This window comes from Ambystoma mexicanum, chromosome 10 (genome assembly GCF_040938575.1).
Source record: "Ambystoma mexicanum isolate Mex_15411 chromosome 10, UKY_AmexF1_1, whole genome shotgun sequence".
Classification (NCBI taxonomy): Eukaryota; Metazoa; Chordata; class Amphibia; order Caudata; family Ambystomatidae; genus Ambystoma; species Ambystoma mexicanum.
The window spans coordinates 681,362,862-681,377,572 of NC_090932.1; the positions used below are offsets into that span (position 1 = coordinate 681,362,862).

Sequence of the window (14,711 nt, forward strand, 5' to 3'; positions counted from 1 at the left end):
GCTCCAGTCTTTATCCATAGCGTGCTTTTTAAGGATATTAAACCTAATTCAAGCCGGATATATTGTACAGATGTACTTGGACTCACTTTGAGAAGTCTTCGCCAAAATCATCCTTCCAATACGTCTAGCCAATCAAGTTTTTCCATTCCTAATGCCTCAAGCCCATATAATATCATTGGGCTGAAGCATTGCTTATACAGGATTATGATTCCTTCTAGCGAGAACCCAGCTGTTTCTTTTGCAAATTTTACTATTAGTTCTATATGTTTTTTTGCTTTTGTTTGTTTGTCAATTATATTTTTGTAGTCTTTGTCATTACTCATTTCTAGTCCCAGATACGGATGCGAATTCACATATTCTATGTTTAAAGAGTCTCTTAGTTGCTGCTGCATCACCTAAAAACTGGAAATGTTACTGCTGACCTTTCAATGTGCCTGGACATGATGCCTCATCAGTTCATTTTATTAAACTACCTAAGATACCTGATTTGTGGGAACGTTCCCAGCCCTATGCTGCCTTTGAAAAAGTCACTCAAGCGATCCAAGCTTTTTTAAACTGCATTTCATACCTTTAACCTGTACCAAGTTTATCTTTAATGGAATATGTTTATTTCAGGTGAGTATTCAGCATTGTAAGAGTGAGGGGGTGAGCCACAGATAAAGTCCTGCTACTTTTCCCACCCAAATGCAGTGTGCGCAGTTCCATATGGTCTCATTTGGGCCCCCAAACCTGCCACCCCTGCCCCAAACTACTTTCATGTGCTTAAATAATACTTTATTTATAGCAATGCCTTAGAAGCAAATCACATTACATAAACTAGCCTTTCATAGTAAACGAACTATACACTGTGTAAAATGTAATAGAAATATGTTGAGCAATAAGAATATGGCTTCAGTTTTATTCTCCCCATCCTGCATGCAAAGTCACAATAGAATCATGCAAATTAATGTGAGCCTAACAAATCCCCCTTGGATTTTAAAGCCATAGTCGTTATTTCATAAAGCATGCAGCATTATGCACCCTTCTCACTGCTGATCACTCCCTCCCATTCCCATTTCTAAAGGGACAAAAGTCCATTCTAATGGTCCTGTACCCCCGTCCCTAATGGCTCCCTTTGTAGTGCTCTGTTGACACTGTGCCACGTGAAAGCCCCTTTGCTGCCCCAGGCTCCTTCGGACATTGTCCTGGCAGCAGTACAACTCTCCCATTCACAAAGGGTAAGGTGTCCTGTCAGGACAATGGGTGTGCTGAGTAAGAGTTGCTCTGCACGCACATTGTCCTGCTAGCAGTACACCTTTCCCGTTGGGCACCCCCATTGAGATGTTAAACTGGAGAGGTGTCGCACTGACAAATGTGCCGGTCTGGCTCTTTAAGGGGGGGGCAAGCTGCCCACCCGCTTAGTACGCCACTGGGTTATTTTGTAAAAACCTCTGCTTGATGTGTGAAAGTTCCTTCTACATATGGTGCAATACTGTGTCTGAATTCTCTTTCATGGTGACAGACAACTGGATAGAAAAGCCTGTGACGTGAGGAAGGAGTCTTCTTTGGATAGAAGGGTGTCTGTTGTTTGAAACCTGGAGTCTAGGAGAAATGTAAGTCCAGAAATAGGACAAATGCAAAACAGCAAGGTGACTGTACAGTGAGGCGAAACACCGGAAGTTAAATCCTGATATAACAATCCCTTGTTAATAGAAGTGGTGCATGCCATAAAAAAGCATTGCGAAACACCCATTGCCAAGACTCACTGCATACTGGAATGTAGAGTGGGAGTTCCTAGTAAACATTGCAAAGGCCACATTTCCAAGATAAATTGTGAACTGGATAAGGGAATCTGGCCTGCCCAAACATCTAAAGAAAGTGACGGTGACCTTGAGTGATTTCAGTATATGCTGAATTATAGGAGTCCACACAACCAGAGCATCTTGATTTGGTAGTCAACACTTCCAGAAGTCAAGAAGTTGTGACGCATTGTGACATCTCGATTGTGAACCACCCAGTGTCTAATCCCACTACATACCTTGTGGTAAATGTTAACAAAGTATACCACAATTAATCTCTCTTTATTCAAAGTAATACTGTTATCCTGTATTCCGGTCTACCCCACTTTCCTTCTAAAAAGTGACCTGGACTACTTGGCCACTGCTTGGTTTAAAGAACTATTTTTGCCTGTGATTGGTGGAGTGTACCTTACACCATTAACCAAATACCTGAGGGAATTAGCTCTTTAACATGTATACCTCCCACAGTAAGATGGTACTCTCTCCTTCTCTCCTTAGTCTCGGGAGGATGGCTCAGGGGCAATGTGCTCGCCTTGGAAGCAAGACAACACGGAGCACCACAGGTTCGATACCAGGGTCCGCGCTTAGAAACCTCTGGTTATTAAGCGTGTTATAAACAACCTATCATATCATATATCATTTCAGTAGGAAGGCCCTTGTAAATATCTGTAAATAACTGTAAATCGTATTACCTTACCTGTACATCACTATGTAATTTATGTCTGTAATTGCCTGTCCAGCGCCTAGATATCTACAGGTTTGGCACACTCTACAAATGATAAATAAATAAAAGTGAAGATGAGAGAATGTGATTGGTAAATGACTTTTCTTTTTGGTGGTTGTACAGTTTGTAGTTCTGCTGCACTGTAACCATATGTAATACAATAGTGATTTACTCCTCTCAGCCTGCAGGCTGAACAATTCAATTCAAGTTTGTTTTTCTCATGTGTTGTTTTAATTGTTTTTAAATAGGCAAGGGAAGACAATCTCTGTTTGGCTGCTTTGGACACAAGTGAAGACGCTTGTAAAGGTAAGCCCTAGCCTCTGCATGATGAGGGTGAGGGAGCTTTTAGACCTGAAAATGCTCAGTTCCTGCCTCTTATCTTTTGATGACTTGTGAGACATTGATACTATATTTTCTATTATATGTATTTGAGGACCTATCGCAATATTTCACTAATTCTTCGAATTTGTCAATACTAACATTCAAGTGGAATATGCATTTTATTTTTTTAAATATGCCCTAAACTGTTCAGACATGAGCTGCATGCTAGAGTAAAAGAAATGTACAGTGGTCATCAGTTGAGCCTCAAACACCTCCGCGGCCATGTTCTTTCAGCTGGTCTACAAAACTGTAATGCCCAACATCTGAAAGCACTTTCTAATAATACCTCTCAGGAAATTGTTTGCTTGCAAAATAGCTTTTTGGAAAATATTTCTCAAGCATATCTTCATACAACTGGGAGTTCATTTCAAAATCCTGAAAGAAAGCATGGAAGTTTGGAGGAGATTTTGCCCTGCCCAGAATTAAGAGAAACATTAAAAAAAAGAATGACCTCAAACAACCAGTAAAAACTAGACAAATGGGCAAGGAGTGAAAAACTGAATAACATGCAAAAAATGCTATTTGAAGAAATGATCGCTAAAGGAACACACACATAGACTAATTCAGATAGAAGCAATTGAAGTGTTGATTATGAATGCGCTTTAAAAATACAAAATGAACTTGTCAGTTGACATTAATAGCCCATTCATGTTAAATTTAAATAAGATCTAAATAAGACATTGATGTATTGAAAATAAGTTACCTGATCCATGAACTGAGAAATTTCAATTAAACATTTGTTCGTTTAGCTAGGGCTATTACTTTGCTATTACTTTAGAGGTTGGAATTCTCAATTGTTTCTCAATTGTCAGTCTGCCTCTTTTCGTGGAATAGGAGATGTTCTATAACTTCGCCGCCTTGCTACAGAACTAATTAATTTTGGGCAGTTTGTGATTTTTTTTTTTTTTTCATCTATACTTCATTGTGTTTTATTGTCAGTGTTGGTATGCTTCCCCATTTGTGTGTTGCCTGTTACTGCTGCTTGGGTGAAAATGTTTGGAATGAAACCTCTACCAAGGGTCATTGACTACACCACGAGAATTCATTTTTGATGAGACTTAGTTGTTTTTTTTTAAGTCCTCTTGTAAGGCTATAGGAAAGCATTGTCTGTACAGTATACATTTACTCTTTATACAAAGGTTCTCGTTAAAGTATTAACTACAAACCATTAAGTACTAGAAATCAAGCGGGAGTATTAAAAACATAAGTGTTGCTAGAAGACACACTACATTTGAAAGTTAAGTGTACTTTTAGCTCCTTTTTGTTACAGTATTAAATTGTCAGAAAGTTGAATCTATATGCCAAAATGGAACAAAGCCTAGTGGCAGCTTCTAGTTATTGGCAGAAGGTAGTTAAACCGTGCCAGAGTCTTCAGGGAGCTACAGTAGCAGGAACCTTTAGGCTCACAATGATGGAGCATCACCCTAGAAAGGGAGCTCTGATGCAGGTTTGTGTACCAAAGGCATTTTTAGAGCAATAATGCAGCAGTTGTCGGTACAAGAGAGGCAGACAAGTTGCAGAACCATTGAAGCTGATATGCAACCAAAGCCCTTTCTACATAAGATGGCTGCTTATTGGGGCAGAACTCCATTCTTCGGGGTTTGGGATTCCTACTCTTTTCCCCCCTGTGAGGGGTCAGAAATGAGACAGACACGAAGTTGTATGTTTTTCATTATCAGACATCTTTATCAAAACAAAAAGGTTGGATAAAGGCGCCTCTATTCCTAACCTAACGAGTTTCCCTACCTAGGACACTAAAACTAAAGATCAGTCTGTCTCAAGTCATTAAACTTAGAAACTATCCTTTTGTCTGAAACATTCTAATCTGACCCCCACCATAAAAAGAAACAACTAAACGGTGCAATATGTATAGCATTGCATCACCCAAAAGGTGATCCAGTCCAGGGTTCCCCATTTTTGCCCACTGGGAATTTCATCACTGTACATTGGTTTTAGGGGCTAGGCTGGTTGCAGCTAATGTTTAGTTTTGCCTTCACCAGGGGTTCAGACTGATTACTTTTATGGTTAGCCATTTAGGTACTAACTTTTTTTATAAGTCCTAATCACTGCCATTTTATTTTAGGGACTTCCCTTGTTCATGGAAACCATGAGACCAGCCTAAAATGGCAGTTCTGCCCCTGTGCGCTCTTTTTGTGCCCAGGATGACATCCTCCATAGTGGTTTGAGCTGGTTTGGACCACTTCCACTATACTTCCTTTAGGGGTTGTTCCTGGATGTTTGTGTTTTTTAGGGCCAACATGATTGGCTGGCCACCAAAACCTTTATTTTTAATCTCCTAACTGGATTGGTAAGCTGGCAGAAGCCGATCCCTACGAGTGATTGGACATATAAGGGAAACCCTGTGAGCTCAGTGCTCCTGGATTTTAGGAAGTAGTACAGGCTAGCTTACCTGTTAGGGGATTTCTCACTGTTGCTGCATTTTTAGTCCCGCTCCTGGTCATTCTGGCTGGTTGCAGTGGCCTGGGCAAATTTCTGGTTTGGGCTTTTGGCTGTGTGGCGTTCACGATTTTCCTCAGTCTGCCTCATCTACTAAAGCCAGGACTTTCATACTGGGACTGTTGTTCAGGCGGTTTCACCACTGTTTGCCACATTTTACAGCCAGGGTCTGCTGCCTTGGTTTTGTAAGCTTTGACCGCCTGGAACGGTGTCATGACCCCAATGCCCTGCCAAATCTACTTTTTGAATGGATTGTGTCCTTCCACGTATTCCTCATCTTATGATATTTCCATATTTAGATTCATTTGCTTCGGATATTTTTTCCAGCAGAGTGCGCTGCGCGTCGATGTCGACGTCATCGATGGAATAAAGAGCGCACAGCGACCATTGGCTTCAGTCCTGTTTTTCGGCAAAAGTTATTGCTTCAGATAACGGTACGCTTCGGTTCCCTATCGAATCTTCGAGTAGATTTCTTGAAAATGGCATCATCGTCGGCATCTTCGACTCTGAGATCGGGGTTAAAGAAGTGCCAAGATTGTGGGGCAAAGATGTCCCTCACAGATCCCCATTGGGTGTGTCTGTGGTGCCTCGGTTCCGCTCACGCTACCTTCGACTGTAATGCCTGCCTATCTATGACGGCGAAAGCCCTGAAAGAGTGAACAGGCAATTTAGCGGCAGGTAGGTCAAAATTCCCTTTGACGACAACGTCGAAAAAAGTGTCTTCAGACGAGTCGAGAAATATTTAGTTGGAGGAAAAGGCACCATACTCGTCGAGTTCATCCCAAGAACGGGTTAAATGCCCAACGAAATCAGCCTCTCCAGCTGAGTGGGACAAGTTCAGAATAAAAATGAGATTTGTTTGAGAATGCGCCCTTGACCACCTCAAACTTATGAAAGCCATGTCCAGGTCGAAAAACTGGACATGAAAAAGGATAAGGGCAAAAGCTGTGCACGCTCTGGCCTGGAAGGCAAAGAAAAATCACCTTGAGAGCGGTCAAAGGATCCCTCAAGTCGAGACGAATCTTCCTCGAGGAAGAAGTCATAGATGCAATCAGCGCTGAAAGACTCCTCATCGGACCATGACATGTTCTCGAATCGGAAAGCGTTGGAGCCCTCTATGTAGACTGTCAAATATTTCGACACCACCATCGACGCCATCGAGGATCACAGAAAAGGTGTATACACCATTACCAAGAAAGGATTTCTTAGAGTCCCTTTCTTCGATTTATGAGGAAGCAGAACATTCTTCAGATGATTCACAACCTTTTGGTCTTCAGTATGGATCACCTGGGGTCCCTGACCCTTTGATCTCAGAGGAATCAAGGATAAATAACTTACAGGAGTCCCTGCAAAATGCAAGTGGACTAGATACGTCCCCAGAATTTGAGTTTGGGGGACCGGACCCTACTGACCTTGCTTGAAGGGTCTTATAGATATTTAATGTCCAGCGTAGTAGAATATGTGGGATGGAAAAGACCCACAGCAATATACGAACAGGGTGATCTGACTGACATCTTAGATAAAGTACCCCAGGCGGATCCTATTCTTCCTTTTCATGTGGCATTGCAAAGGATGTATTCCCCCCCGACAGAGATGACAAGCGTTACGACGCTTGGGCCAATAAAGTTTTCTCTGCGGGAAGTATGGCCCTAAAGTCTGCAAATGCTACATGCACGTTTGCCAGATTCACTCATACTATTTGGGAATGTGTAGCAATGGCGGCTGATCATATCCCTGAAGCGGAGGAAAAATATTTTTTTTAATCTAGTCAAAGATGGGAAAAGATGTGTTAAGACAGTTTTTATGAAGTCCAACTATGGGCTTGGTACAACTATTCAACTGAGGCAGTAAAAGACTCCACTCTTAGTATAAGGCTGCAACACCTGAGTTCATGGTAGCGTAGACAGAGCAGCCAGGTTTATCTTAGGAGGGAGAGAGGGCTGTAGAATCAGTGCAAATGAAATTGTAATACAAATGATCCAAAGAAACACTGAAACGCTTTGTATTGTAAAAATAAATTATTTATTTAAATACAAGTAGACCCAGATAAATCTAGGGGGTAAGGAAGTACTAACACATTATATGAAATCACAATATAAAACCACAACACTATACTTCAAGGTACACAGCCCAAAGTATAAACCTTATTTGGAACCCCTAACAGTAGTTCTAGGGAAGTCAAAACCTTTTCATACACATTCAGAATAGGATACACCTATTCTTGGGGAGTAAAAACCAACAGTTACTTTCACAATTACATTCAGTAATGCAAGGGTAGTAGACATTTCCAGTTGTACAGTGACTTAGTACAAATCACTTAACCGATCAACTGGACAATATACTTTTGGCCAATAGTGGAACACTTATTCTAGGTACAGTAAAAACCTATAACTACTTTTGTGATAAGTTATACAAGGCAAGTAAAACCTAAGTACTATTCAATTACAGGTGCTTTTGAAATCAGGGAACCCCAGATTGAGGTAAGCAGTAACACTTGTAACTTATATTTGGATGGCACACAGCTAATACAAGTTAAGTAAAACCTGCATACATTTTTAACCTCACAATGAAGGGAAAAGTAAAAACCCAATGTTACACTTTACTGAATGACGGCAACAACCTAATACAGACTTATTCTGGACAGACTAGCATCAAGTCAGGGGAAGCAAGACCCAGTTGGGGGATAGTCATACAGTTACCCTGCAGGAATAATCTGGTTTAAACCAACACTTTACTTTTGGGAAGAGGCATAACCTAATCACAGGAGAGTAAAACACCTTCCTCTACTTTCTATTAAAATGGAAAAACAGTAAAGAAAAGAAAAGATGTTAACCATACTTTTAAGACTAGTGCATCACACATCCAAGGTAAGTAAGAACCTTCGTAACTGTTCACTCTTAGAATCTTAGAATTAGTTACAGGCATTGTCGGGATAGGTTCTTTAGTAGCAAATGTCCGAGTTCTTTAGGAAAACTGGTCAAACAGGTGAGTACTTTATTTCGAAGTTAGAAGAGTGTTGAGGGGCTTCGCAGAAGACACCCTAGCAGGATTCTAGCACTGGGACTGGGTGCACTGGATGAGAGGCCTCCCCATCACAGAAAACACCCCACAGCTACACAGAAATCCTAACAGGCTTAAGGTAAGTACATACCAAACCCAACACAGTACCTCAGCATTGAAGATTTTGCAGCAGGAAGACTTGAGGGTCTGCAGCCAAATACCTGGTCAGTGGATTCCTTGTCGTGGTGACTGAAAACAAGACCTCAGAAGGAACTTTGCAGCAGGGATCAATCAAGGAGGCTCTAGGCAAGGTTTCCTCTCGGCTGAATGCGGTTCTGCGGATTTGGCGCCTTTTCCAGGAGCACAGAAGAAGACAGAAAATTGCATTGAATTCTCTTTGTTAAAAAGGTTCAGCACTCTGTTGAGGGGGCCTTTTGGACTCGATTCGTGTCTCTGAAGATCCTTCAGGATGCCTACGAAGTTTGAAGTTTCAGCGAGATTCAGAAGACCGTGCACCGCACATTGGCTGGCGGTCCCAGTGTATTGGGGTATTGTAGCAACGCAAGGTCGCAGCAACTCTTGGGATGGCTCAAAATGCAGGTCATCTTGAGTCTAGAGGGTCTCGCCAGGCTCTGGGTCGGGGTTGTCGTTTTCAGAGTCCACAGGTCGATTGGAAGGAAGGGCTACAGCAGGCTCCAGTTACACAGCAGGCTCTCCGGTTGCTGGAAATCACTTCAGCCGCTTTTCCTTCAACTTCCTCTTCGGTTTCGGTTCCAGTGGTCGACTTTTTCTTCAGCTTCCAGGTTCGCAGTATTTATCAGGAATTCCAGCACAACCTCTGCATTCTCTCCCTGCATTTTACAAGAAGGGGCGGACTGGTTGTCCAATCAGGACAGCCAGCCCCCCACTGGGATTTGTCCCCATTCAAGTAAGGCGTAAGACAAAGTGGTGGAGAGTTTTGGACTCCTTCCTCACTTCCTACCCTCACAGACAGATTGGAGCCTGGGCGGGGAGTCCAGGGGACTCCCGCCCAAGATAAAAATCACACAAAGGAATTTCCCACCCTGGATGTCGGGGGAAGGAACAAGAAACGAGATGAAACACGGGGGGGGGGGCCGTTTTGGTAAAATAAGCACGCTTAGGTGCCTTTACTGCAGCTGTGCACACAGCCCGCGGTAAAGGTGCACCAAATTAGTACAAGGTATCACTGCCACCAGCCATTGAAGGTAAGCTTGTCCCTGTAACAGAATTGTTACAATGCATCCATCCCCTTTCACACTAAAACTGTATCTCCCCAGCACTCCACATAAAGTAAGGTTGGGTGGGGTGTGCTGGCTTCAGAGAATAAAATGTAAAACGGATCCAAAGATCATGTCTACCCTTGGGAACTGTAGGTCACCCAAGGTTAGCAAAAGAAAGTTAAAAAGGGGTGCACCTAGGGCAACCCAGCAACAACAGGCACTTATTGCCAATAAGTTGTAAAACATGATAACTTTAAAAAGACACTATGGAGAGTCAAAACAATGACACCCATAAAAAGAGTAAAGATTCTATGAGTGTGGAAAAAAGGTTCCCACTCACTGAGGTATTAAGGAAAAATATCTCACAAATGAAGCAAAACGTTCTGGGGTTGACCCAGGTAAGGAGGATTTACCAGTATTGTGAAAATCGAACCTAACAAGATGCAATATGCAAATCCCTCCAGACAGGTCTTGACACTGCTGATAGCTTCAGCAGGTCCATATCGCCTAATACAGTTATGCACTGATTTGCCTGGTTAAGAAAGTCTGGTTTTGCTCCAGACGTGCAATCCAGATTGCTTAACATGCCCTTTGATGGTACACAATAATTTGGTAACAAGGCTGACGAGAGCCTGGAGAAATTGCAGACCTCTAATGCGTCAGCAAAGTCCTTTGGTGCTGCCAGCAGACACAAAACTGCCCCACCGGCACACCTTGGAGGGGTAGGTCCTTTTGCTTTTACTCCTCAGTTGGAAGGTGGGGAGAGGACTTTCTGATCAAAAGTTCAGAAAAGCTTTCCCTGTGGTGGGCGGGGAAAAGGTACTAGAACTGCCAAGGTAGCAGCTGCTTTACCTTCAGCCACTGCTTCAGCCGCCTCAAAACTTCTCTTGGGTTTTAGTACACAAGACCCCAGTGGGAGGCAGACTCTCGCTGCATTTGAAAGAATGGCGGGGCATTACTTCCGATGCATGGACATTGGAAACAGTTGCCCATGGTTACTGCCTTCCCTTTCTAAAAAAGCCTGTCATCCACCAGGGAACAACTCTTTCAAAGTTCCAGATCTGCTCCTTATGCAGGAAATCTTGACCGTGATAGAGGAAGGTGCTACAGAACCAGTACCTGTAGCTGAGAGGAACAAAGGTTGGTACACCCTGTACTTCCTAATTCCAAAAAAGGACGGTGGATTGAGACCCATTTTGGACTTAAGAGAATTAAACAAATTCCTCAATAAGGACACGTTCTAAATGGTTACCCTTTCTCAGATCCTTCAGGCCCTCCAGCTTCAGGACTCGATGGTATCATTGGATCTTCAGGATGCTTACCTTCATGTGCCAATCCATCACAAGCACAGACAGTACCTGAGGTTCGCTGTTGGCAGTTCTCATTATCAGTTGGAGATCTGCCATTTGGGCTGACCTCTGCCCTGAGGGTTTTCACTAAGTTAATGGTGGTGGTAGCAGCGAGTTTCAGGAGAGGGGGGGGATTAACGCTTACCCGTACTTGGACGATTGGCTGATCAGGGCCAGTTCGCTTGAACAGGCACTGGAACATTCCGGCTCCACCTGTCACTCCCTTCACAGACTGGGCTTCTCCCTTAACTTCAAGAAGTCTCACATGATACCATTTCAAAAGCTCCTGTTCATTGGAGCAGTCCTGGATGCATCCCTGGGAAAAGCTTTGCCACCAGATGTGAGGACTCGAGACATTCTGCAGATGGTCACCAAATTCTAGAGTGCCCAGTGTCTCCGGGCCTTCAACTTTCTGAGGTTGCTCGGCCACATTGCATCCTGCATTTTCCTGGTGCCAGAGGCGCGTCTGCGAATGAGATCTCTCCAGAGGGCTTGAGAACTCCATGGTCTCAATTCTCAGGCAGGATGTCGGATATCCTTCAGGTTCCAAGCAGAGTCGCTCAGGATCTCCTGTGGTGGGCCTGCGAGGACAACATTTTGAAGAGAGAACCATTTTCGCAACCATGGCCCGAGATAAAGGTAGTAAAGGACGCCTCACTCACAGGGTGGGGAGCACATACCAACGACCTGACAATCAGCGGTCGCTGGTCTCCATTGGAGTCCAAATTACATTTAATCATTTTGGAGCTGAGGGCAATCAGACTAGATATGAAGGCGTTTCTGCCCTCTCTATGGGGAAAGAACGTCCTGATAATGACGGACAACACAGTCGCTGTTTACTACCTCAACAAGAGTGGAGGTGTAGGGTCAATACCCCTATGCAGCGAGATAATGCAGCTCTGGTACTGGGCAATTCAAGAAGGAATTTCCCTATTTGCAGTTCACCTACCCGGATTGGAGAATACAGCGGCGGAAGCTCTGAGCAGGCAGAGCAGTGTCTCCCATGAGTGGGAACTAGCTCAGGAAGTCGTTCACGAGATCATCCTTTGGGGAACCCCTCAAGTGGATCTGTTCGCGACCGATGTCAACCGGAAGTGTGAGCGGTACTGCTCAAGGGAATTTCCCCTAAGAGGAGCTCTAGGAGACTCATTCGTAGTGGACTGGAAGTTTCCGCTTCTGTACATATTTCCTCCAATTCCTGTCATTCCTCAAGTCATCACGAGGTTGAGGAGTTTCACAAATTCATGATCCTAATTGCTCTGGATTGTGCCAAGAGGACTTGGTAAGTGGACCTTCTGGACATGTCCATCTGCCCTCCAATATGTCTTCCACCTATAGTGTTATCATTTTTATTACACTTAGCCAACTTGGGGATCCAGGTTGGTATAATCAAGGGGTATCTTCATGCTCTCTCTATTTTTAAGCGCTCCTCTGAAGAGGTAACTTTCTTCAAGATTTCCCTTGTGTTAACATTATTACAAGGACTGACAAATGCATTTCCCCCAGTCCCATGTCAAGTCCCAACTTGGGTCCTCAACTTGGTATTGAGATTTCTAATGTGTTCCTTTTTGAGACTATCCATACCTGCCCTTTAAGGTTATTAACCTTAAAGACCATCCTTTTAGTGGCCATTACATCAGCCCAAAGAGTGAGTGAACTTCAGGCCTTGTCCTGTAAGCCTCTTTATACAATCTTCTATAAGGACAAGGTGATCCTTAAGGGGAAACTGACCTTCTTAGCTAAGATTGTGTCTGAGTTCCATTTAACTCAGAAAAAATAATGTAACCTTCATTTTATTCTCCTCCTCATCCTGGAAAGAAAGGGGAGAGATTACCCAGGCTCGATCCTCCGCGTGCACTGACATTTTACATCTCCAGGATGTCTAAGATGAGACACAATCCACTTGGTTACACGGTCCTCAAATTGGGTATGGCAATTTTGAGACAAACCTTGTCAAAATGGACTATCTTGGGAATATCTGAATGCTACAGATTAGCACGAAAGGATCCCCCGAAGGGTCTTGGAGCTCAATCAACCAGGGGCATGGCTACCTCCTCTGCATTCTAGAGGGGTGTCCCAATGTTAGGCAAGACTGTATGCAGTACCCTTTGGGTGCACTACAACAACCCTGACCTCCTGGCAATAGGGACCCAACCTTTGGTATAAGTCTGAACTACACAGGTTAGTAGTGTGGCTGAGCAGCCAGGCTATCTCAAGAGGGGTCAATGTGAGCAGTACGTTTGTAACTGCGCTTCACTCAACAGTTATGCAAATAAACACTTACTCAAGGTTCCTTGATTAAACAATTATTTATTAATTTAAGCCAGTTATCTAAGCCTTCTTCAGAAGGGAGCACATCACATGTAACTTAAGTATACTTCCAAACACACTTGCAGTTGATTTAAATCAGTTGATACCCAATGGGATGGCGCACACACTTCCTACACCCTGAGGTGACTTAAATTACTAAGACACTGTGGACTTTGATTTATCACTGCTACATTTAGATCAGTACTGTTCAGGTGTAAAGATACATAAAGGAATAAAACATAGATTAAACACAACACTCAATAAACTGGTCAGTACTTTCACAACCCTCCAATGCAAAGTTAATTAACCCTTTCTGTGGGAAAGGTAAAGCACAGAGTCGGAGGTAGAGGAGTCTTCCAGGGGGGCCAGGAAAGCCAATGTTAGTTGAGCAAAGTCTAGGGAAGCTGAAGATCTTCTGATGGGCAAATAAAAGTCTTGCACAAAGTTTTTTTAAGAGTTTGTAGAAGTAAAGAACACTTGAAGGCCACAAGCTTTCAGACTTTTGAAGGACAAAGATGCAAGCAACCAAGACAAGTCTCAACGGAGAACAAGTAAGACTACACAACAAGAGGTAAGTCCTCTTAGGTTTACAGTACCTTTTGAATGAAGCAAACTGGACCCAGCTGCACTTCTGTTCCAGAGTAGCTCTGGAGATCCTTTGTTCCTGGGCTTCAGTTGCGGGGACAAGGACGACGACGTCTGGGGACTCGAGCACTACAAACTGGACGGTTGTTGGAGGCAATAGGCAAGCTTCAATACAGTGGCATTTCGCGGTTTCAGCTCCTAGCGTCTAAACAAATAGCACCACCAAATAGCGGACTATTGGTTGTCGAGATGGGCTTTCCTTGCATCTGGGGTCCAGCACTCTGTTGAGGTGGCTCAGGCTCGGTCAGTCCTGCTTCCTGGGAGTCCGGAGGATCTTCCTGGAGCTCTTAGCCAACTTAAAAGCAACGCTCACAATCTGGTGTTCCTCTCCCTGGCATTTCGGTTCCAACAGCAGCCACAGTGTAAGTACAGCCAGCTCAGAGAGGATGTTCAGACAGGCTTACTTTGGAGTTGATTGGCCCCACCAACTCAAGGGGAGAAGCCGTCCTTGCAGGGCTTCTCTAGTCGAGGCGAATTCGGAGTTTCAGCACAGCCGCAGGGATTCACCGGGCAAACCAACGGTCCAGAAGTTGCAGCAGGCGTCTTCTTAAAGTTCTTCCGATTCCTTCGTTCCACTGGTCGACTCTGCCTTTATAAGCCAAAAGCCTCGCCTTTTATGCAGGTTCCTCCCATTCATTCCAGCCTAGCTATCAGTCACCCAGCACTGTGGCTGTCCTTGCCGGACAACCAGCTAGCCAATCACCTAAGAGTGCATTGCTGTCTCCTAAAATACTACGCACAGGTAGTTTTGGGCACCTCCCTCGCTTCCTACCCCTGCCAGACACTCTGGAGCCAGAGGCGGGCTTCACTCGTGAATCCCACCAAA

General features: G+C 43.8%; 1 protein-coding gene across 2 annotated transcripts in view; it reads left to right on the plus strand.

The window, feature by feature from the left end:
- The window catches only part of XRN1 (5'-3' exoribonuclease 1), a 2,611,979-nt gene that overhangs the window by 634,068 nt on the left and 1,963,200 nt on the right, over positions 1-14,711 (plus strand). For both annotated transcript variants that reach the window (XM_069618274.1, XM_069618273.1), the window contains exon 11: positions 2,751-2,808. In XM_069618274.1, coding sequence (XP_069474375.1) covers positions 2,751-2,808 — 58 coding nt within the window. The remainder of the gene's footprint in view (positions 1-2,750; positions 2,809-14,711) is intronic.